A 25,898-nucleotide genomic window follows, 5' to 3' on the forward strand; every position below is an offset into this window, starting at 1 on the left:
GACAGTGAATATGGGGAAGGCTAATTCAGCTAAAATGATTGCTTTGAGTTTTGAGTTATTTGAAGCTTGTAACATTTTATGACTGCAATTGCAACCAATCCAGTTTTTCAAGGTTACCATACTGATTCAAGACAATCATCTGTTTTAAAATGCTAAAACATTCTGGAGAAAAGTAAGCTAAGTCTTTGATCTTAAAATAGTCAGATTAATTATTTTCAATGAGCCCCGATGGCGCTCATGTGCTGGAAGTCTGGGAGGGCATTTGAAAGAAATTTAATCCATAGGTACTGTGACGGACTCAGGCCAGAAGGATATAAGAGGGTAGTGGAAGGCAGGTATATCAGCCTCAGAATGTTCCCTGGATAGCCAAACAAGGGCTACTCCAGGCCAATCAAGACACCTGACGCCAATTTAGCCAGTTAAGGTCGTTAGGCTAATGCCGGCACCTGACCTCAATTAACTGACAGAGGGTCAGGTAAGACTGTTAGGCTAATGGAGACAGCTGGAACCAATTAAGGTCCCACTTATACTGCTTTAAAAGCTCTCCTTTCCAGTCCTCTCTCGAGAGGAGCCCAGGTGAAAGGAGCTGGAGGAGAGGAAGCATTACTGTACCCTGAGGTAAGGGTGAAGCTTGAAAAAGGGGAGTACGGGGAAGTGGCCCAGGGAATCAAAGCAGTGTCAGTGGAGGAGGGAAGCTGCTAACAGCTGCTATCATTAGGGTCCCTGGGTCGGAACCCGGAGTAGAGGGCGGGCCTGGGTTCCCCCCTTTCTCCCCCCCCCCCCCCCATGATCCACAGAGATCCCTTTGAAAGGGGAAACGGACTTGGATCCAGGCAGGAGAACAAACTGTGCCTAAGGAGCTCTAAGGAGCAACAGAGACTGTGGGTATTCCACCTTCCCACCTCCCATACAGGCCTGTGATGAAAGTAGCTCAATAATCTGTAACCTTTGCCGCCTTACTGGGAAAGGGAGGTCATATTGAGGGCCTCAGTGAGCTTCTGAGGCCACTATATCCGCCAGGAAGCGCGGGACCCACCAATACAGGCTTGGAGCTTTGCCACAGTACGTATGAGATGAATGTATGAGATGCATCCAGGTAATTTGTCATCAAACAATTTAAAACAAATGTGTGCTGTTGCTCTTTATTGACATTAGTCAAAATAGTACCATATAGGGCTGTCCAAACGTTTCCATTGACATTGTTTTGTGACAGTAAATTGGGTTTTCAAGCCCCTCTCCTCCCCAAAACAGTATCTGCCTTCTGTGGAAACATTTGCCTTTTCATCCAAAAAATGAAGAACACAAATGCTTCTCTGAAAACTGAAATATGCAGTTCAGAAATGCTGCTGCAGTGTCTCATGGAAGTTGTTGTTCAGATGCCTCAGACCCCACCTCTCCCCCTACCCCGCATTCTTCTTTGAGAGCTGTGCGTCCCTGGCTGGACTCCCATCTCCTATGCTATACCATGGCCATGGGACTCCCATGATGCACCGGACCATCTGAACAAGAGCCTTAACCTGATTACATCTTAGCTTTCCCATCCATAAAAATAGAGATAACAATTACTAACTTCACTGAAATGTTCTGGGATTTAATGCATTTTTTTAATTCATGTGAGATCGTCTAATAAAAGGTGATTACAGAAGTTCAAAGTATTATTACTGAGCAATTGGTTCAAATTATGTAATGTGCTTTATTTAAACTCTCTGACGCTGACACTTGTAAATAATTCAGTTTTCTATCTCAATATCAATTGATTTCTGTTCTATTCTTTGGATTCTCTAGGTTCCTCCAAATGTAACATTGGAAAATTCCAACTAAACTTAAAACCAAGAAACCTTCTAACTGTTGCCCTTCTAATAAAGTCTTCCATTCACTTCAAAGTTTATCAATGCTGGAAGGTCCAGTGTTTACCCTCTATTGTGTCTTGTTTTTGGGGGAAGCTAACTGTTACTTTTTCCGTGTGTGTGTGTGTGTGTGTGTGTGTGTGTGTGTTACAAATGGAAAATATTGAAAGAATAAAGGCCCCGATGATCTTTCCATCCTCCCACCCTGCTTCTACCTGCAGTATACCTATAATCTCCTCCAATCTACCTACCCATCCTATCTACTCATCCTCTTGCCCATGTATCATCATATTGCCTCATATCATCCTTTGCATTTCCTTTCTCTTTCCACTCCAGTTTTGAGGTGCATAGGGATACCTGGAAGAATTGTTACCAATTATTCCTCTGCCCATGATAATGATGCCAATTTACAACTGGATGTCTTTGTGGATGAAGAAGGGAAAGTGGACTCCAAACTCACAAAAGACTCAATCTGGTGAGCTGTCCCAGCAAACCTATCATCTCTGTGCACATAAAACATGACAGATGATCAAGGTTTAGTTTGTCTCTGGTGTATACCTTAAAGAATACTGCTAGATTATAGAAAGACATAGTTGCAAACTGTGGAATAAAAGCTAGTTAATAAATAGGCCAATGAATGTAAATTGCTCAACATGGAAAAAGGCAAGGGATCAGTTCAAGAGTCAGCATTCAATGTACCACACATATAAGCAACTTGGAAGAGAGGGTGAACACTTAAGTGGCAATAATTGCTGAACTCTAGAAAACCTAACAGAGGGCCCAATCTTGCTATATGTTGGGTATCTCTAATTTTGCTGGTATTCGGAGGATTTCATAGCTTGGATTTAAGTCCTGATCCAATGTCCATTGAAGTCATGGGAAATTTTCTGTTGCTTTTGATAGTTTCCTATTTGCATGTTTTATTTAAATTCGGTACCTGCATCCAGAGTTGCAGCTGGACAAACTTTAAAATAAATCAGACACATTTTTAAAAGATACAGGACAGGTCTCTTTAATACTTCAATTAGCTTTATAAAAATAACAGGATATCTGATCAGTGTATTGTTTGAGCCAAGACCTTCTTAGGTTTGCAGAAGACAATTCTGCTGTTTTCTCCCTCAAACTTTCCCGTTCTCCTGTCTGGAGTGAGAACAGCAATATGTATTGATTAAGTGCTACATTCAGCAGAAATGATCTGTGGATTACCATACCACAACATCTCTCTTTCTGTGGAGCAATGAATCTGCCTTCTATACACATTCCTACATTCAGTAGATTCTTGTTCTGCCCACTGTTAATATTCCTGATTTGTGTGAATAATTTCTTCACCTCATCGGTAGAATAATATTCATTCATCAGGATGCTTCATTAACAATCCAAGATCTGGATTCTTTATAACATAAAAACTGGAACAAATCTACTGTCCTGAGGACAAAAAGACTTGAGCCTATTATAATTGCATCCCTGAAGTCATCCCCATGAGTTCTATTGTCAGCGGGGAAGGATCCAGGTTTTGGAATCTATGTAAGAATTGCATGTCAATTTCCAAGGAAAAATTCTTTCATGATAGCATAAGTCAGTGCATCTCACAGAACCACCCATGTGCCATCCTATATGAATTGCACAGAAAACAAATAGCTCTGTATCTAGAGAGACAAAGTGGGTGAGATAATATACTGGGACTGGCACAGCTACAACAACATTACGTAGTTCTGTGTCTGTAATATACCTATTTTGAAGCCTATACTTTGGGGTTCCAGGGTTCCAAAATTAAAATTTAGCATTTACTCTAATGATCAGAAGACATTAGAACATTTCTATAGGTATGATTCTCCTGCAACTTACACTGGTATAAATTGAGAATAACTCCATTGAAGATACAGTGATGTATAACTGATATGAGAGGAGAATCAGGCCCTGTGTATATAGCCAAGTATTACTGCAGTATGTTAGACACTCTCCTGACAGCTTCATCAAGCTTTTTCCCTTTGTACTCAAAGTCACATTTGTCTTAACCGCTTGTGAATTTTTCCTTTTCTGCCCCCACCTTTTCATTTTCCTACCATTTTTCAATATTTTTCACTTCATTCAATAATTGTTCAATTTTTCCTCTGAAGCTAGGGACAGATTCTCAGCAGATGTAAATAGATGAAGCTCCATTGAAGACAAGGGATCTGTGCCAATTCACTTGAGCTGAGGAACTAGCCCGCAATGTTTTACACCTCACATTTTATATACCTCTTTCTTTGTCTTGATTACTTTGGGAACTTCCTTGTTCTTCCCTTTCTCCTCATAATGTATTTATTGCTACATGGTGCACATAATCCCTTGGGCGTACATTAATTTATCTTACAGCACTTTCCATTTCTCCTCTGTGTCCTTTCTCTTCATTACCTTGTACCACTCTATGGTAGCTCTAACTCAGACTTTAAATGGTTTGTGTCTTATCCTTGACGTTATTTCAATGTAGCTTTTTGTTTTTTTAAGACGACACGTTCAAGGTATTTATAACAATTTTTGAAAACAATTTCTTGAGTTTTCTTTTTTAATTTATTTATAATCCCTACGTAACTGGAAGTTAGGATCTCTTTCCTTTATGAACATCTATATCAGTTGACTGTTTTATTCCCTGGAGCTGCAAAAGATGGATCTGTGTTCCTATTTCAAACACCCCCAGAATTCAGGGATGTTTGGATCCAGGATTTTTGTTCAGACCCCTCTCTAGGTGTGGGGCTGCACTCAAGTGCTTGGCATCTGATATGCATTTACTTATTTTTAGAAAAAAGCACTTTTTCTCAGGATGAAAACATATATAAAGAATTACAGACTTTTCCAGAAGTTATTTTTAAAAACTTGGTCAGATTACTGTCATTACTGACTGCTTCTCCTTACTTTAGTTTTCTTTTAATTATGTATAGATATGTAAGGAATATACCTTGAAGGGATCCTACTATCATGCCTTGATCCTAGTATGATCTCCAATCCCTGTTAAAGTCAATGAGCCTCCATGTGAGTGCAGGAGCTTCTTCCATGCCAAGCTCAGTGTAGGATGGAGGCCTCAGTAGAGATCCTTTCTGAGGTGTTGAACTCCACTCTTTCATGCTCCACCCTCTCTCTCACTCCAAAACCAAATTTCTTGTGGTGTGGAAGACAGGTCCTCAGCGCTATTCTCAATCCTAATGTCTTCTCTCATCCAATATGTCCCTAACCATATGAACCCTGTAAAGTACTCTTCTTAAATTGTCTGCCAGGCATAAAACCCACATGGTCATGTTTTATTAGTTTTTCTATCATTTTGTTTAGTCTCTGGCTGGTTTAGATATAAAAGCTACAACTTCAGTTTAAATAATTGTCTATATATAGGGCCAGATCCTCAGCTGCTAGTAAGCGGCGTAGCTCTATTGAAGTCAATAGAACAGTGCCCACTTCACCAGCCAAGCATGTGGCCCAGTATGTTTTGGAGCTGGAAGGAACTTTAGATTACCTTTTAGGGATGGAAGAATCCCCCAAAAGCTGGGACAGTACAAGTGAATATCTATCTATCCAGCCTCACCCAATGTCATCATACTTATTTATCATTTGTATTGCAGTAGCATATATAAATCTCAATCCCATTGTTCCAGGCACTATACAAAACAACAAAAACCAGTCCCTGCCGCAAAGAGCTTACAGTCAGGTTATTACATTGCAGTGTCTACTCGCCAAATAAGATTAGTTTCGTTCATGGCTCCCTCCCCGCTGTTTCTTACATTCTGTCCTTTTGTCCCACTCAAAGCCAAGAACACTGAGTTTGATTCAAAGTTGGATTTTAAGTGCTTCAGGGCAGAGGTTGTCTCTTCTCACATGGCATCATCATGACTTTCAAAAACCCACCTACCAGATAGCGGTTCACCAAAGGCTTTATGAGAATGACTCAGTACGCCGCAGTATCAAAAATTCTAGTTGTGTGCGTCACTTTTCTTGAATAATTCTTTTTCTGTACTCCTGCTTCATTAACTCTCCTAACTGACAAGTTTTTCCCTGATCCAAGCATTTATTTCCACTTTGAAATGTCTTGTTAGACAAGCCTCAGATCCCACGGACTCCTCTCCATTTCTGTTTTTTCACCTATTATTAATGAAATGGTCGGAGTTTAACAATCCATGCTGGCTGCAATTGCATGGCTAATACTGCATGCAGTAGGGAAGTATCAGTGGCTACACAGATGCAATTTTAGTCATATCTGCTGGCAGGATACACATAATTTGCAAAGAAAATTGCTACTTTCCCCTACCCCGTTTTTGGCAATAACAGAATTCAAACACTTGGTTGATTCTTGAAGCTGTTGCGAGAAACTCGTGTTGGGTTTTTTCCTCCTTGTTTGTGCTCTCCCTTGAGCTCTAATAAAATTTCAGAAAGAAAGTTACAAGAGCCATCTTTTTCTTTAGGGCTGTTCATGTTTGAAACATTCTGGACAAATGGTAAATGAGATGACCTGGTGGTGTTTTTCAAGCATCCAGCCAAGTGAGGGCATTTCAAGTCTCAGTGCTTAGATTAACCACTTACATGCCTTTGAATATAACGCATGTGGCTCATGGAACAGCACTTGGCAGGGGCGCTGGAACAATTGGTATAGTGGGGGTGCTGCGAGCCATTGAACCAAGCTGTAAACCTTGTATATAATAGAAACCACTTCAAGCTAAGGTGTGCGGCAGCAACCCCAGCACCCCTAGTTCCAAGACCAATGGAACCTGGCCCCGTGGAGCTATGACCTCTCACATGGGCAACCATAGCATGTGAGGCTGGGAACTAATTAGAAACTAAGAGCTGGGCCTAGTTTTTGCTTACATGGAAAACCTCCAAGGAAAACTTAGCAGCACGGCACTGGTGATTCAGTTGGGGTCTCTCTACCTTCTGCAGTATTACCAAGGGAGAGTTGGAAAATTCTAACGTAAATTGCTTTTTGCATATTTTTTTACAGTTAGACCTAATCATAGAAAGGGACCTCTAGCAATCATCTAGTCCATGACTCATGGCAGGACTAAGTTTATCTAGACCATCCCTGACAGGTGTTTGTCTAACCTGCTCTTAAAAATCTTCAGTGATGGAGATTCCACAACCTCCCTAGGCAATTTATTCCAGTGCTTAACCACCCTGACAGGAAGTGTTTCCTCATGTCCAACCTAAATCACCGTTGCTGCAATTTACGCTCATTGCTTCTTGTCCTATCCTCAGAGGTCAATGACGACAATTTTTCTCCCATCTCCTTGTAACAACCTTTTAAGTACTTGAAAACTGTTAGCATGTCCCCTCTCAGTCTTCTCTTCTCCAGACCAAACTAACCCCATTTTTTCAATCTTCCCTCATAGGCTAAGTTCCCTGTAAGCTGTGCAGCTGCCTTCTTAGCACCACGCAGGCGCTCAGAGAACTCGCCTGGGGACCTGCTGCGGCGGGGGGGGGGGGGAGAAAGGGCACGTCCCTCCCCCGGCCCCAACCTAGCCCGGCCCCCAACTCTGCCGTGCCTGGGATGCCCGGACCAGCTGGGATGCCCCTACCCCATCTGAACCCAGCTGCAGCCGGGGTAGGGCGGCCCAGCCAGGCCCGAACCCAGTCGCGGCACGGGCAGCCCAGCCAACCCCAAACCCAGCCCTGGCCCAGACCTGCTGGGGGAAGGGTGCCTATCATGCGGTCCCAGCCCTGGAGCTGCCATGGCATGGAGAGATGCCTCTCCGCCCACAAACCCCCCAGCCCAGGTGCTGCTGCGGGGAGAGAGAGCTGGGGGGAGTCCACTCTCCCCACCATAGCCCCAGAGCACCTTCCTGCACCCCAAACCCCTCATCCCCGGCCCCACCTCAGAGCCCGTACCCCCAGCTGGAGCCCTCACCCCCTACACCCAACCCTCTGCCCCAGCCCTGAGCCCCTTCCCACACTCCGAACCCCTTGGCCCCACCCCCACCACATGAATTTTGTTATGTGCACCAATATGCAGGTGATATGTGACACATCACCTGCATATTGGTGCACATAACAAAATTCATTCCGCACATGAGGTGAAAAAATTAGAGGGAACACTGCTCATAGGTAACGTTTTCTAGACCTTTAATCATTTTTTGTTGCTGTTCTCTGGATTTTCTCCAATTTGTCCACATCCTTCCTGAAATGTGGCACCCAGAACTGGATACAACACTCCAGTTGAGGACTAATCAGCGTGGAGGAGAGCAGAACAATTACTTCTTGTATCTTGCTTACAACACTCCTGCTAATACATCCCAGAATGATGTTTGCTTTATGACCCCCAGATCCCTTTCTGCAGTACTCCTTCCTAGGCAGTCATTTACCATTTTGGATGTGTGCAATTGATCCTTCTTAAGTGGAGTACTTTGCCTTTGCCCTTATTTAATTTTATCATATTTACTTCAAAACATTTCTTCAGTTTGTCCAGGTCATTTTGAATTTTAATCCTGTCCTCCAAAGCACTTGCAACCCCTCCCAGCTTGGTATCGTCCGCAAACTAATGCAACTATTCCTCTTTAAAAAGTTTAGTCTTTGGTCTGAAGCATTCAAAAATGACCTACAAGGAGTTAGGGAAATATTTGTTTATATCCAGTGCAGGGTCAGTTAATAAACCCGCACCTGCAACTTTACACAGAAACCAGACAAGCTCGTTTGTTTGTTTTACCCGTCAGAATGAACATAGTTGTGCATATTGCCAGTTGTATAGTTGGTACTGAAACCTCTGTTTAAGATATACCAAGTCATCAGCCTGGCTAGTTCTGCTTTATACCATTCAAGAGGCACAAAGCAGTGTTAACACCAGCGTGCATGCGCAGTTAGGGATTTCTCTTGCATAGAGGCATTCTCTGAGATAGAATTGACTGGCACCCTTCTCACAGCCCCCATTCTTGGGGACACGGCTGACAAAAAAGGGTTGTGGCAGGAGCACCGTTGTGCACCAACAATCCCCAGATGCCTGAATCTCTTTTTAGGGACCTATGCATTAAGTGCCATTTAGAGCATCTTTCAGGCTCCTCTAATTGGCTTCTTGGCACTGAACTGGTGCCAGGGAGCTTGAGGATCAGGGGATTGCAAAGAAGGCTTACACCTACCTTTCTATTGCTCCCCATCAAGCTTCAGCAGGCACCAAATTATTGGGCCTGGGGATCTAGCTTGATCTGTCCTCTGCAACGTATAAACTGCTGAACCCAGGAAATTCTTATGAGATTTTTCACTGCAACAGTGAGTCATTAAGACACAGGCTTGTTTTGATATTTATTTGTATGCTTCAGTGTTGAATATTCTTGTCTGTTCTCCCATGTAAGGAACTATCACTGCTGGAACGAGGCATGGATGACCAGACCTGATCTTCCCGTTGGTTTTGGAGGATGGCAAGTCGTAGATAGTACTCCTCAAGAAAACAGTGATGGTAATCCTGCATGCAGTCTTTGTATTTTAGTCCTTAGACTGAAGTCGGTGACTGTGGAGAAGATTTGGAGATGTATTCCTCATTCTCCCGCAATAGATATAAAAGCACCAATTATCTCAGCAGGCATAGAATTTGGCCAATGGAAAACAAGACACACTGTGCCATAATTCAGCCATTCTTGTTGGGTTAGGCAGTATACCAAAAGGTTTTGATGCAACCCATGTATAACCTTGACTTCTGTTAAGGGGGGACTGCATACTGTTTCCCATTGAAAGCATGTTCAAAGCAGAATTTCTGTGCATACTGCTAGGAATGATAGGAATTTTATAATGGAAATTACTTTGAAAAAATCACAGGTGAGACATGGAAAATGTTGATGAAACCACAAACTTTATTTAATCAGATTTCTAAAGTGCCCTCACCATAGTATTTAGGTGTTGGTCCTACATTTTGATACTGATTGTTATAGGCTGAGACATATTTACATCCCCCTTCAGTAAAGGAATGGCCCTCGCCCTTCAGCCTCAGCAAGTGGCATAAGCAGAGCTGAGTGACGGCTTCAAAGGTGGGGAGAGACTGCGGTATTTTCCACAGCATGGCCACCCAAAAGTCAAAGGGCTCAAGGAGAAAAATGGAGAAGTCATGGGACTCCTGATTTCCATGAGCCCTGTGACCAGCTTGCAAGCCAACTTATAGCACAGTGGAGTGAGGGAAGGGAAAGGTGCCTGATCCAAAGAACATTGAAGCCAGTGAAAGGACTCCAATTGCCTTCACTGGAGTTTGGACCCAGCCCCAGGAACGTTAAATGTATTTGTGATAACAGAGCTGCCCTGTGGAAGAGTGAGAGGGGATGTAACGGTTTTAAACCAAGTATTTTGGGTGTATATAATATATGCCATAGTGCTAATTTCCCTCTGTAAACTCCTGTGGTTGCATTCTCTAGATGGTAGAGAAAAATGAAAATCCACTATTGCTGTTACATTTCCTAATTTCCTCCTCACTCAGTTCAAACATAGATCCTTAAGACAGCGGCAGTCAGATGTTTCCTAGGTTCACACTCTGACAGACTGAGCTTCTCCAGGCTTGTCAGCTTTAACTCAAATCAACTCATACTGAATGACATTTCCAGCAGTTGAAGCTTATGCTAAACAGTGAAGCAAAAAGTGCGTCATTAAGGTGCCAACTGTTAGAGAGCTTCAGATTTGGGACTGGATGGTTCACTGAGTTGGTAATAGAACATGGAGCCTTTCCCATCTAGGTCAGTTGTGGCTATACGTTATTACCAACAGAGAGCTGTTCTGTGGCCTAGAGCATGTGAAATGAGTTGATGCTATCAGTCCAGTTCCTAGCAAACAGGTCTCCGTGTCATAAAACTGGCATTAATTGACAGTTGCTGACAATCCCAGCAGAGAAGAAAGGACTGAATGACCTCTGAAGTAGTACCTATGGCTGAGGATTGAGGCATGCTCGTGGGGCAATATGGAAAACGTGGAGCAACATGTCGGTGCTTTATCTGGGGCTAACCAGCGGAAAAAGGGCCTGATTCAGCACTTAGTTACTCCAGTTTTGCACAGATGTAACTCCACTGAAATCACGGTGAATAGGGACCAAGTTCTGTCAGTTCATCACTTTTCAGAAACCCCCAAATCACTTTAAAAAGGTAGATGAAAACATCACCGTTTTCAAGTAAGCATCAGGGCCATGATCTTACCTTAGTTGAATTTAGCACGCGTGTGTGTGCATGCATGTGCACCTGTGGGCAAGCTGAGGCTAGACCATCAAAAAACTAGAGTGGGGAAATATTGCGGGGGAGGGGAGAAGTGTTGTAAAAGCTTTTTTTCCCCTTCTTTAAATAGCCTCAGACACTGAAGGCCTGATTCTGATACTCTTATCACACTGAGTAGTACTTCACTCTGCAAGTAGTCTCACTGCCAGCAGAGTTTGTAAGGGTAGCAGAATGAGGCCCTGAAAGTGGAAGGGAAGCAAAGTTGCCATTTTCATTAAAGACCAGCTTTGTCGCTGCATCACACACTTAGCACAGGAGTCAAAAGGCACCTGCATGTACCAGGTCTCTGCAGTACAGATACCAGTGGAATATTATGCCTGCAGCAGAGGAGCTAGGTTCTACTTAGTGTCATAAGCCCGACTATCTTTTTATTTCATGTATATTGGAATTGGAAAAGGTTCAGAAAACGGCAACAAAAATTATTAGGCGTATGGAACGGCTGCTGTATGAGGCGAGATTAGTAAGACTGGGACTTTTCAGCTTGGAAAAGAGACGGCTAAGGGGGGATATGATTGAGGTCTATAAAATCATGACTGGTGTGGAGAAAGTAAATCAGGAAGTGTTATTTACTCCTCATAACACAAGAACTAGGGGTCACCAAATGAAATTAAGAGGCAGCAGGTTTAAAACAAACAAAAGGAAGTATTTTTTTCACACAACACACAGTCAACCTGTGGAACTCCTTCGCAGAGGATGTTGTGAAGGCCAAGACTATAACAGGGTTCAAAAAAGAACTAGATAAGTTAATGGAGGATAGGTCCATCAATGGCTATAAGCCAGGATGGACAGAGATTGTGTCCCTAGCCTCTGTTTGCCAGAAGCTGGGAATGGGCAACAGGGGATGGATCACTTGGTGATTACCTGTTCTGTTCATTCCCTTTGGGGCACCTGGCATTGGCCACTATCAGAAGACAGGATACCATTGGTCTGACCCAGTGTGGCCGTTCTTATGTTCTTATTTTAAGCTAATGGTTTTGGCTACTTGTTTTTTCCCAATCTAGCACATTCTAGGTATTAACTTTAACTAAAGTTAAAGAGAACAAATTCAACCTTTTATTTCTCTTCCCCCCTCTACTCTCAATTCAGGTATGTATAGATGTGGCCCTGCTTCCGTTCAAGCTATTAAACATGGTCATGTCTGCTTCCAGTTCGATGCTCCTTTTGTTTTTGCAGAGGTATGTACCTGAAAAAATAGTGTTTTGAGTGATTTAAATGGGACAGTAAGTCAGTCTCTAGGTATAATACATGGACTGCAGTGTTATTTCCCATACAACCCATGTAAAATAGAAATCCTAGAATTATATTTAGATCAGTAGGTTTGATATGACACTTGTGAATGATAAAATTCACCAATCACTGCTTGCCAAAGGAGTAATCAGAAGAAGTTGCTCCAGTTGAAATTAAACCACAGTTACCAGAGCAGCAGAGAAAGTTAGTCGCTGCTTTCCATAACACAATCTGCATTAGCTCCTGCCTCTCATTAAGGACTGTAACAGCAGGCAGGCTCTGAAGCTCTGGGTGGTGTTGTAAACTCTTTGGAGCAGGGCATGTACCTTTCTGTATGTGTTGACAACACCTAACACATTGTGGGGCTCTACTAGAATGCAAAATAATTGTGCTCCTGCTGGGACGGTGTGGCCCCTCAACTCAGGACAGTACCTTTACAGGCATCATGGAGACCAGACTGGCTGCCAGTATTTCTCAATCTTCAGAAATGTGTTAATAAATAGCTACTGATTATTCAAAAGGACACAGTGGGCCAGATCCACGGCAGGTGACAATTGGCTCCAATGACTATACATGGAGCTATGCTGATTTACACTAGCTGAAGTTCTGGCCCTGCAACTGTATTAGGAAATCCACATGTCAAGTGTATCTGACAGCTAGTTTAAAATATTACCAAATTATCATTAACATAAGCCCTTTTTGGAAGTGTTTTGGGCCCCAGTTCAGCAAGGTGTTTAAATATGTGCTTAATTTTAAACATGTATCTCGTCCTGTTGAAATCAGTAGGACTTGATGATTGTGTCGTTGAGTCAAGGGGAAGACATACTGGCTTTAAACCCAACAGAAGATGTAATGCTTTGTTGTTTAATTTTATAGGTAAATAGTGATGTTGTTTACTCAAAAGCAATGAAAGATGGGACCAGAGTGATTGAACACATTGATAAGACCCATATTGGGAAATTAATCTTGACCAAGGAAATTGGGAGTGATAGAACCAAGGACATTACTGAGCAGTACAAGTTCCAGGAAGGTAACTTACTGCACATGGCAAAACAAAGTGTATATACTGACGTAGATTTTTCTTAAATAGGTCTCATGTCGTTGATATGTAAACCTCTAGCAAGGTGGGTTCTCACACAGCTTTCTCCAAGTGGTGTGGAAAACTTTGTGCATCTTAATTCCACCTCAGACACATTACAAATCCTTCTGTAAGAACATCTCCTTAGGCTGTCACTCAAAAACATCTTGGACAGGAGTTGATAGATCTGAAAACAGAGGGTAACCATGGATGAATTTACTTAATTCAAAAGGAATTTATGCTTTTAATACAATAGGTGAGACTTTGTGGCAAAGATCGCTCATATTCTGTACTCAAATGCTTTAAACATGGAGGCCGGACATTCAGTTGGTGTAAACTGGCCTGGCTATTAATGTCAATGGAGCTGTCCTGATTAATGCCACCTAGATCTGTCCTGCATCATTAAGGCCAATCCATTCAGAGAGTGTGAGGATCTCCTTATGCTTCACCCTACCCCATGAAGTTTCACCATTCTGAGGTATGCACTTCAGTAAAGACATTTCATATCATGTCTGTCCCACTTTGCTATAATAATTCCATACATTTGCCCCAGATGTAAATGTGTGGTGTTGCCAAAGACAACATGGGCCCCTTAGTTACTCCCTACACTGAATACAGACAATCCTCCCAGCTGGGGACTAACATTATCTGAAGCACATTTATGTGTGTACTGAAGGACCAGAGTCAAAACAGTTAGTAAAAAAATATTTATTCCATGAAGAATTATAGTCATATTTTCCCAAAATGCAGTTAACATCCTTACGTAGGCTAAAAGGTTTGCTGGGCCTTCTGTCCTGCCTACTGTTAGCAAGAGGTTAGGTCTAAACAGGACTCTGTCATTGTAATGTTTTGTGGAATGCCTTTTTGTGGGAGAGGAGAAAGGCATGTTGCATACGTGCTGTTCAGCTCTGCCATGTTCCTGTTAATTTCTGACATGACACAAACTACATGAATGTAATGTAAATGAGATAGTAAACTCTTCAGGGCAGGGATTGTGTCTTCCTGTGTGTTTATTCAGTGGTGAGCACAATGGGGTCCTGATCCTGATTGGAACCTTTGGGCACTATTACAAGACAACTAATTATTAAACTCCCTTTTAACAGAGTACTGGCAAACATACACAGTTATGCTTCATTAATTATTGTGCAGATGAGACCCAGCTGAACTCATATGCAATCCAAGTGCCAGTCCCTCAGTCTGATTCCACTGTCCACAGTTAAAAAAATAAAAAAATAAAAATACACACCATTAATATGGACAATATGTGTGTGTCTGGAAGAGGACATTTACAAGTGGTTTTTCATCATCCACATCAGAAGTGTAACAGGGTAGTGTGACCCTTAAGAGTAGTGGTGACTAGGGGTTAGCCCATCCTAGGTCACATGACATGGCCCTTTAAAATTTTGGGAGGTTTTGAAGTATGCAAAGCCCTAAGAAATAAAAAGTATTGGTGGAGAGGAAGTGATCCCAGAAATAAGTAGCACGTGGGAGAAAATCAGTTACTGTTTCTTTAAGGGCCTGCAAACAGGAATTTTGCAGAGTGGGTGAGGCAAGGCTCTTCTCTTACCCGACCAACTGGGGTGAGCTGAGACAAGGGGACTAGCTAATTTTTCATCATCCACTACAGAAGGTCTGACACATCTTGGGTGACAGTAATTCCTTACGGGCTTCCTCCATGTCAAATACAGTGCCTTGGTAAGTGCTTATTTTTTTTAACAGAAAAGGGATGAGTGTCACACAGCCCTACCACCCTGAGACTGTTTCCAGTGCTAAAAATTAAGTCCACAGGGTTGTGACACGTGTCTAGAATCAGATATACTCAAAAGTAGGTAGTGTTCTTCCATCTTCTCTACTAATTTATTTTAGCAACACTCTTCCATTCATTTGTGATATTAGAGAAGGAGCAGAGAAGGAGCAAAATAACATTTTAATCCAAAATAAGATGTTTTACCCAGGACTGCATGGTTTGGAGTACAGAGATTTTGCTTTCTAAGTCCCACTGGTCAATTGAGTTTAGGTTGATAATGAACCACAGTAATTATTATCTGACTATTGCTTCAAGTATTCACTACTTATACTTCACTAGTCACACAGTGTGACTGATCACCGACGTCATATGGTAGCATTTCTGCTTCATGACTGGATGATTCCCAAATCCACAAGCTATCAGCATGGCTCAATGAACGCTTCAGCACAAATATTCAGGCAACTGCAGATGTGCATGAGTATTTGGAGCATCCTGTCTTTCTGTGAACAAAAAATTCACAGAAAACAAATAAGGCAAAATATCATTGAGTTGAATTTGCTAATTTTTATTTTTAAAAATTGCAAGTGATTTTTTGTTTTTTATTTGCAATAAATCTCTGACTGGTACCATAGTTGAAAGTCTCAGCAAAGGGGCCAAGAACTGAATGGACATGGAGACTGAACTACCCTCTTACTCATAAATGTGGTCTCTTTAGTACATTAGCTGGTCAGTTTGGTGGGGAAGCATACATTACCCCTGCCACTGCTCAAATTGTCCTGTACCTAGCTGCAGATCTCCAGAAACCTAAGGGCCAGATCCTGAGATCATTAAGGTTAAGGGGACTCTTTTCATTGACTAATGAGCTTTAGATCTGGCCCATGATCTGGTAGTTTTTGTAAGCACTGAAGTAATTTAAAAAGAGAAATAATTTCAAAATATCTGTAAAAGATTTTTTTGGGGTGTTTGTTACTGCCATACAGAAAACACCAATCTGGACCCTGGGAAAGTGGCACCATTATGAACCTGGTAATTAGGTCCCCTTGTTTCAGGTTTTTTTAACATAATTTCCATCTTGTCCTAGGCACAGAAGAAGAGAGACTGGCCCTTGAGACAGCTCTGATGTATGGTGTTAAAAAGCAGGCTACCCAGGATACTATGGAGCCGGCAGGGACCGATGTCGACATGGACTTTCAAGTGGAAAATGCAACACTTGGCAGTGACTTCAAAGTCACTGTAACTTTCAGAAACAACAGCCACAACCGTTACACTGCAACAGTCTATCTGTCTGGCAATATTGTGTTTTATACGGGTGTCATGAAGAATGAATTCAAGAATCATACTTTTGATGTGACACTGGAACCCTTGGCATGTAAGATGGGGAAAACTTTAAGTCTCGGCCTTTGGTTTGCTTTCTTATCTGTGTGTGCTGACACCAGTGAAATTCCCTCCAGCGATAGGCCCAAATTACATAACCTTGGATAGGGCCCTGGAATGGGAGTCAGGAAACCTGGGTTCTATTCCTCACTCTGCTATGTATTTGCCTGTGACCTTACCCAATATGTGAAATGGGGATGATAATGCTTATCCACGTTCAAAAAGTACTTTGAGTTCTACAGATTGAAAGTGCTGAATTATGAAATAAGTGATAAGGATTGTTATTATTTAATGAGAGAGAGAGAGAGAGAATGGGCCCAGGTGTTAAGCTGTAAGATGTCATTTTCACATCTTTGACCATCTTGTAATTTCTCTGAAAGGAAAGGGACAACTCTGGTTCTCCAGGTGGAGGTTACAATGACAAAATAAAAGCAAAATCTTTCCCTTATCTGAGAGAGCCCTACAAGAGAAGGGAGTAGAGTGGCACTGGGTGCACATCTGGCACAAGAGCCATCGTGCAGTTAGAGCAGGTGTAGACAACCTATGGCACGTGTGCCAAAGGTGGCATGCAAGATTTTCGGTGGCACTCACATTGCCTGGGTCCTGGCCACCGGTCTGGGGGGCTCTGCATTTTAATTTAATTTTAAATGAAGCTTCTTAAACATTTTAAAAACCTTACTTACTTTATATACAACAATAGTTTAGTTATATATTATAGACTTATAGAAAGAGACCTAAAAACATTAAAATGTATTACTGGCATGCAAAACCTTCAATTAGAGTGAATAAATGAAGACTCGGCACACCACTTCTGAAAGGTTGCCGACCCCTGAGTTAGAGCATAGGATGGTTCAGGACAGGCTATGGGAATACAGTGTTAGGTGCATATTTATGGCAATCTAAAAAGGAACAGCATACATCCCTGGCCAGTGTGTGCTGCTGACCACAGCATATGCGCTAGCCAGCTGACGGCACACTCCCTTTCTGAAATACCATGCACCCCGTGGGGCATGCTGTGCTGGTGGTACCCCCTTTCTAGCACTCTCTGGACTGTTAGGGAGAGATCCTGCCCTGTTGTTTGCCTGGGATAAAAAGTTCCCTCTCATCCATTCTGCACGTCTTAGGGCAGGATTTTCCCCTACAACTGTAAATTTCTATTTGGAGCTTGTAAATCTCTATAAAATAATCGTCCACTTAATGGAAAAGTAGAGATGGACCCTAATCAAAACTTTCGCTCCAGTCTCATATGATGAGCCAATAGCTATTTGTTGGTTGTTTCTAACTCATCTGATTCGTTTGTGGGTACTTAGTAACTGTTAATGTACTTTCTCTCTGCTGCATTGAGTTGTTCCAACCGATTTTATTATAACAAGCAATTTTTAAGTGCTTTGAATCAATTATTAAATGTCGCCTGTAAAGTTGTCAAACTTTATAAAAAATACGTGGCTAGCCATTAAAGTAAATCAATTTCAGCGCTCGACTAAACTCTCATTTGCAATCCCATTGCATCCCTATAACTCTGAGAAGCATTTAACCATAATTTAGATGTTCAGTATAGATGTGCAAATATCTCAGCACTCCCTCTGTTTTCCAAGCTAAATTCCACAGGTCAGATTCAGCCCTGTGCTTAGGTTCCATGTAAGTCACCGTGATTCCACTTAACAAAGAGTTTAAATGATGCCGGGGCACTTGTTTGAATCCTCTGCACTAAGGTGAATTTACTAGGATACGTTTATAGCCACAGTGCTCATTTTTGCTAAGCTGTGGCATGGTACATAAAACTGCTATGGAATGTTTGAATAAATTCCAAACTCTAGTGACTGATGATGATGAGTGAATATAGACTGGGCCTCCATCTAGAATAAGCTAGCATACCGGGGGAAATTGCTAGGGTTGCCAACAGTCCCTTATTATAAGGGACATACCTTATTTTTTCATCTCTGTATGACAAGATTGGTGAAGTGTTGCTGAGTGTTGCAAAAAGCAGCAAGAAATAGCCCTGGCAAATGTAGGTGAGTACTGCTGCTTATTATTATTAATAATTAATAATGTCAGGAGGACGGGTGGGGCGAGGGTGCTAAGAAAACAGTCCCTTATTTTTGAAATACAATGTTGGCAACCCTCAGAATGGCCTTAACATATTTTGAGGAATGTGAGTAGAATTTGTAGGTTTAGTTACATAGCAAGAAGTGTGTGTGTGTGTGTTTTGAAGGTAATAGAATATCACTATATGATCAAAATGTGTCAAAGGCATTCTTTCTAGACTACACTGCTGAAAGGAGCAAAATAAGTTTTCAAACAGAAACTGGGTGCGTGATTTTCAGAATAATGATTAAAGGAACTGTGGGGGTTGAAAACATCTTTGAGGATTTGAATAGCTTAAACCTGCCAGTGCCTTCAAAGGTGCTATTGCTTCCACTCAGTTATATTTAGCTTTCTCTGTTTTTTTGAAAGGCTGCTAGGCAGCTCAGTTTTGTGTCTCCCTTGGCTTTCCCAGGCACAGTAAGTTGTATTGGCATCTTACCAGCATATCCTCTGCAGAAATGAGATTCCATTATTCTTTTTTCTCTGTGATTAAATTTAATCTGAAATGTTTCTTTTTTTTCCATTGTAAAATAAATTTCACTTATAGTACAACAAATATTTTTTGCACAGATAAAAACACCAAGTCTTGATTATAATTAAATATTTGAGATATGATTCGAAATTCATTTACAGGAGATGGGACCACATCAAAAAAATTCCAGGCTGGCCTGGTGAATCTAGTTCAGGTGGTCATCCTGGGAATAGCTTTGAAACCCACTCTAGGAACCCATTTTGATGTAGGTGGATCAAAAGTGGAAAGAGGTGAATGTGATTTATCCAGTTTGAATTCAATTTCATGGGTGTTTATACAGTGCCAAGCACACTGGGGGCCTAGTCCAGCATGACTCTGAGGCTCCTAATGTTGGAAAAAGTAGACTGGAGTTTGCTCAGGCAAGGAATCAAGATATATAGTGACTGATTGCCTAGATGATCTATGTGAGCTTCTGCATGTTGAATTCTAACACCCTTGCTGGACTGGAAGTTGCCGTTCAATACAGTTAAAATCAATGATTCTCTGCATCTTAACATTCCAGCCCAGGGAGTTGTTCCTTTCAATAATTATGATCCAGGACCAGAGTGAAAGCTCAAGGGAAAGGGGTAGTGCTGAGAGATTCCCTTTGTGGCATGCTGCATGTACCGTTGATGTAGCTCAACAGCTGGAATCAGCAATGAGCCCTGTGCTGAGGAACAGGAAACCTTGCCAGTAGCACTGTGCGCATTCACACCTCCAATTGGTTGCTGTTACCGCCTGCATGGGTACCCACAAAAATAAGTGGAAGTGGTATGGGAATGAAGTAGAGAAGTAAACATTTAGAGAGAGATTCTCCAAGGGCATTTCAGCACCTCACTCTCCCCTTAAAAGCCCATGGGAGTTATTTATTACATCTTGTTTATATTATGGTAGTGCCTCTGAGCCCCAGTCAAGGATCAGGGCTCCATTATGCTGGGCACAGGACAGACATGTAACAAAGAAGATAGTCTCTATTCCAGAGAACTCAATCTTAAATGACAGGTGTTGCACAAGGTGAGGACAAAAGGAACAGATGTGGGAAAGGGAGGTAACACACAATGAAAGTTTTAGCAGAAAATGAGGGGTCGCAGCTTTTGTCTGACCACCTAATTCCCATTTGTGCCTTTGACAGTCTCTTCAGTGGGGGAAAATCTGTACTGTGTCTGTAGGGCATCAGCAGGACTGAAAGTAATAATAGGTAACTATACTGCTTTCAAGCATCAGTTTTATTGTGTGTGTTTGTTTTTTCTCCCGTCAGCTAAAATTTCTGAGGTCTTAATCAAATCGGGGGAGTACATGAGTCAGCTGCTGGAACAGGCCTCTTTGCATTTCTTCGTCACAGCACGTCTCAATGAAACGAAAAAGATTCTGGCCAAGCAGAAGACCTCTGTACTGCAAATCCCCAAGCTGCACATCAAGGTCAGTTTCAGGAATGCAACAAAGGAAACTAGCAACTATCCTGAGTTCAGGATACATTCTGCATCACTGTCACACTGACCTCTATTATGTATATCTACGGGTTGGGCCAGCGCTTAGGTGGCTAACCTGGGGGTCTTTTTTCAAACAATTTTAAAAGCTAATGTTATAAATAACTTAAAACAGGGTCAGATATAAAAATAAGTAGAGTTGATCGCATCACCTCTAGTTCGGATGCCTCATGCATCCCACTCGGACCCTGTTTTCAGTTGCTTATAACTTTGCCAGATTTTAACGTTTTGGCTGAAATTTTCCATGTTGGTGTGTGCCTGAGGCTGAATTTATTTGTTGTTTTTTGAAAGGCTGAGGAAAAATAAAGAAAATATGTTTTGCGTATGTTAAACATTCTTACAACTGTTTTGTTAAGGTCTAGCACCTCCATGCTTTGGAGAAGGACTTGAAATTTGGTAGGGACATCACCTTGATGTCAGGTATGGGCCTTTTGCCATCCCCAGGAAAATTCACCCAAGAAGCTCAAGTTATGAGCCTCTGAAAAATCTCAGTTTGCACATGTTCAGATAGACTTGTTAGTTTGGCAGCTAAATTCTCCTGACTCCCTGCACTGAACATGTTCCAGCAGGGGACTTCAGGGAGTGAGCAGGACTTTCCCTCTTATTACTTGGGTAGGAGGAGCAGCAAACAAGGAAATGGTGGGGGCACAGGCAAGACGGGTTTATATAACTATCCTTCCAAATGTGAATAGATACAGAACAATCTTCCTGACCCTGCAGACAGACTGAAGCAATAGCTATGAACTACCCCACGTCATCTCAAAGGGAGGGTCAGCTCTGAAATATAATGGAGGTAGCTCAAATGGCAGCATTGTTTAAGATTCTGTATTTCTTAAAATAAACTCACAAAAATTCTGAGGTCCTAACATCATAGTTATATCCATGTGAAACAGCAGGCAAGCTACAAAAAATGTGAGAAAGTAGAACAGATATTGTAGACTCAAAATACTGAGAAGTTTGCAGAAAAACTCTCATGAAATACAAAAGTGTCACTATGGTCTAATTAGAGAACGTAAATGATTATCAGTATTGTCTTCAGACAGGGTTTTGTTTTACAGAGCATCTTCAGTTGCCTAATTTAAAAATGTATAATCCTGTACCTTCAGTATTCAGACAGAACCTCCTACACAAAATCCCCAGGTTAAGCTCCAAAATAGCGTATCCACCCTCCTCTGTTGTGATGAAAGAATAATTAATGATAGCGATAGGTTTTTGCCCAATAACCATCTATTCTATAAATAATAAAAGCTTAAGGTGACTTGCAAAGGGTAAAAATAAATAAATAAATAAAATTGTGTTTTGTGCCCTATTTGCTGCTTTGTGATGTACATAGGTGGCCTGCTTTTTGTTTTTTTCTTTTAAGTGCATGCAAGAGAGAGGTGGTAGGGGTTTCTGCTCAATTTTAATGTTAGAAATGTGAGAAATGCAAGTCTCATCTTCCCGAACTTTCTTGGGAGACTTCAATATGTGACTTGGGTGACTACTTAATCCTTATGTAAGGGGAAAGGGTGAAAAATCCTATTCCCTATATGTCGTCATATATACGTCTTGATCTTTCTATGTCTGGCTAAAAGATCATTGGAATTAACCAATTAATGCTTTCTTTCAAATTTAGCTTGAAGCCAGGTCACAATAATAAGTGTGCTATGGTGAAATTCTGCTCTCAGTTACATCTGTGTAAACCCAGAATAACTCAACTCTTATGGAGTTAACTCCTGTGATCAAAAGCACTTAAGTAAATTAGGTGCCCAACTCCCATTGATTTCAATGGGAGTTCAGCGCCCAACCTACATAGGCATTTTTGGAAATCCTACTAGGTGCCTGCCTGCAACTTTAGGCACTTTTGACATTTTAATCCTAAATGCCTTATCCTATGCCACTGAAGTCAGTGGGAGTCTTACCTTTTACTGTTTCAGGGTGGGGGTGATCAAGCCCTAAGTGAGGATACTAGGATTTGGCCCATAGCAATCTCTTAGGGCTTGGCTACACTTGCAGATGTAGAGCGCTGGGAGTTAAACCAGCCTTCGGAGACCACAGCAGAGAAAACGCTGCCGTGTGTTTACACTGTCAGCTGCAAGCGCACTGGCGTGGCCACATTAGCAGCTCTTGCAATGCCACAAAGAGCAGTGCATTGTGGTAGCTATCCCAGTGTGCAAGTGGCTGCAACATGCTTTTCAAATGAGGTGTGTATGGAGTGTGACAGGGAGTGTGTTGTGTGTATGTGCAGGGAGAGAGAGTGGGTTTTTGGGGGGCTGAGAGCATGTCAGTATGCTGTCTTGTAAGTTCAGACAGCAGCACCCTTCCCCGCCCCTCTCTCTCACACACACTCACAGCAACAGCATTCCACAGTAATGGTTTGCTTTGTCCCGGAGCAGATAAGCATGCCGGCTGTCAGAAACGGAGCTTTGAAAGGGGATATCCACATACCTGCAGCCAAGTTCAAAACAATGACAAGAGTGGCCACTTGACTTCAGGGAATGATGGGACGTTTCCGGAGGCCAATCACAGCACAATAATGTAACACGTCGTCCACACTGACACCCGGGCATTTCAGCCGGGGCGCATCAAGCTTTATGCTTCTTGTGGAGGTGGATTACCAGGAGCGCTCCAGCTGCAGAGTCCAGGCGCTCTACATGCCTTGCCAGTATGGACACCTCAGGAGTTAGGGCGCCCGGGGCTCATTTAATGTGCTCTAACTTGCAAGTATAGCCAAGCCCTTAGACTATTAGAAGTAATGTTAAAAACAAAGTACTACTGACTAGAATTGGTCAGAGAAGAGGTTTTTATCCCCAGTGGAAAACTTTTGAGGTGTTGTCCACCCCCCCCCCCCCCAGCAAGTATTGATTTGGGGGCAGGGAGGGTAGCCAGAGTTTTTACTTTAAGGGCTTTTGTTTTTTCATTGAAAACAATTTTGGGTGGGAGGAGGGGAGGACTCCATGAAAACTTTTCAGTACCACTGACATCAATTTGAAGATGTCAGGGGGTCTTTTTAGAATCATAGAATATTAGGGTTGGAAGAGACCTCAGGAGGTCATCTAGTCCAACCCCCTGCTCAAAGCAGGACCAACACCAACTAAATCATCCTAGACAGGGCTTTGTCAAGCCGGATCTTAAAAACCTTTAAGGATGGAGATTCCACCACCTCCCTAGGTAACCCATTCCAGTGCTTCACCACCCTCCTAGTGAAATAGTTTTTCCTAATATCCAACCTAGACCGCCCCCACTGCAACTTGAGACCATTGGTCCTTGTTCTGTCATCTGCCACCACTGAGAACAGCCTAGCTCCATCCTCTTTGGAACCCCCCTTCAGGTAGTTGAAGGCTGCTATCAAATCCCCCCTCACTCTTCTCTTCTGCAGACTAAATAACCCCAGTTCCCTCAGCCTCTTCTTGAAGTCATGTGCCCCAGCCCCCTAATAATTTTCGTTGCCCTCCACTGGACTCTCTCCAATTTGTCCATATCCCTTCTGGGGTGGGGGGGACCAAAACTGGACACAATACTCCAGGTGTGGCCTCACCAGTGCCGAATAGAGGGGAATAATCACTTCCCTCGATCTGCTGGCAATGCTCCTACTAATACAGCCCAATATGCCGTTGGCCTTCTTGGCAACAAGGGCACACTGCTGACTCGTATTCAGCTTCTCGTCCACTGTAATCCCTAGGTCCTTTTCTGCAGAACAGCTGCTTAGCCAGTCGGTCCCCAGCCTGTAGCAGTGCACGGGATTCTCCCTTCCTAAGTGCAGGACTCTGCACTTTTCCTTGTTGAACCTCATCAGATTTCTTTTGGCCCAATCCTCCAATTTGTCTAGGTCACTCTGGACCTTATTCCTACCCTCCAGCATATCTACCTCTCCCCCCAGCTTAGTGTCATCTGCTGACTTGCTGAGGGTGCAATCCATCCCATCATCCAGATCATTAATAAAGATGTTGAACAAAACCGGCCCCAGGACCGAGCCCTGGAGCACTCCGCTTGATACCAGCTGCCAACTAGACACTGAGCCATTGATCACTACCTGTTGAGCCTGACAATCTAGCCAGCTTTCTATCCACCTTATAGTCCATTCATCCAATCCAGGGGTAGGCAACCTATGGCACGCGTGCCAAAGGCGGCACGCGAGCCGATTTTCAGTGGCACTCTCACTGCCCGGGTCCTGGCCACCAGTCCAGGGGGCTCTGCATTTTAATTTAATTTTAAATGAAGCTTCTTAAACATTTAAAAAACCTTATTTACTTTACATACAACAATAGTTTAGTTATATATTATAGACTTATAGAAAGAAACCTTCTAAAAACGCTAACATGTATTACTGGCACGCGAAACCTTAAATTAGAGTGAAGACTTAGAATTAGAATGAAGACTCGGCACACCACTTCTGAAAGGTTGCCAACCCCTGATCCAATCCATACTTACTTAACTTGCTGGCAAGAATACTGTGGGAGGCTGTATCAAAAGCTTTGCTAAAGTCAAGATATATCACATCCACCGCTTTCCCCATATCCACAGAGCCAGTTATCTCATCATAGGAGGCAATCAGGTTGGTCAGGAATGACTTGCCCTGTTGACTGTTCCTGATCACCTTCCTCTCCTCCAAGTGCTTCAAAATGGATTCCTTGAGGACCTGCTCCATGATTTTGCCGGGGACTGAAGTGAAGCTGACTGGTCTGTAGTTCCCCGGGTTCTCTTTCTTCCCTTTTTAAAATATATTTGCCTTTTTTCAATCATCCAGCACGTCCCCCGATTCCCACGAATTTTCAACGATAATGGCCAATGGCTCTGCAATCGCATCAGCCAACTCCCTCAGCACCCTCGGATGCATTAGATCCAGACCCATGGACTTGTGCATGTTCAGCTTTTCTAAATAGTCCTTAACCTGTTCTTTCACCACTGAGGGCTACTCACCTTCTCCCCATACTGTGTTGCCCAGTGCAGCAGTCTGGGAGCCGACCTTGTCTGTGAAGACCGAGGCAAAAAAAGCATTGAGTACTTCAGCTTTTTCCACATCATCTGTCACTAGGTTGCCTCCCCCATTCAGTAAGGGTCCCACACTTTCCCTGACCTTCTTTTTGTTGCTAACATACCTGTAGAAACCCTTCTTGTTACCCTTCACATCCCTTGCTAGCTGCAACTCCAATTGTGCCTTGGCCTTCCTGATTACGCCCTGCATGCTCTAGCAATATTTTTATACTCCTCCCTTCCCTAGTCATCTGTCCAAATTTCCACTTCTGGTAAGCTTCCTTTTTGAGTTTAAGCTTACCGAAGATTTCACTGTTAAGCCAAGCTGGTCACCTGCCATATTTGCTATTCTTTCTGCACATCGGGATGGTTTGTTCCTGTGCCCTCAATAAGGCTTCTTT

At 42.6% G+C, this 25,898-nt stretch overlaps 1 protein-coding gene across 1 annotated transcript in view; it reads left to right on the forward strand.

The window, feature by feature from the left end:
• F13A1 (coagulation factor XIII A chain) overlaps window positions 1–25,898 on the forward strand; it is a 93,140-nt gene that overhangs the window by 58,290 nt on the left and 8,952 nt on the right. The window contains exons 8-13 of the mRNA XM_065397722.1: window positions 2,184–2,322; window positions 9,146–9,249; window positions 12,122–12,210; window positions 13,139–13,292; window positions 16,169–16,456; window positions 20,316–20,476. Of these exons, the coding sequence (XP_065253794.1) occupies window positions 2,184–2,322; window positions 9,146–9,249; window positions 12,122–12,210; window positions 13,139–13,292; window positions 16,169–16,456; window positions 20,316–20,476 (935 nt within the window). The remainder of the gene's footprint in view (window positions 1–2,183; window positions 2,323–9,145; window positions 9,250–12,121; window positions 12,211–13,138; window positions 13,293–16,168; window positions 16,457–20,315; window positions 20,477–25,898) is intronic.

The sequence above is a fragment of the Emys orbicularis genome, chromosome 2 (genome assembly GCF_028017835.1).
Source record: "Emys orbicularis isolate rEmyOrb1 chromosome 2, rEmyOrb1.hap1, whole genome shotgun sequence".
In the NCBI taxonomy this organism is placed as follows: domain Eukaryota; kingdom Metazoa; phylum Chordata; order Testudines; family Emydidae; genus Emys; species Emys orbicularis.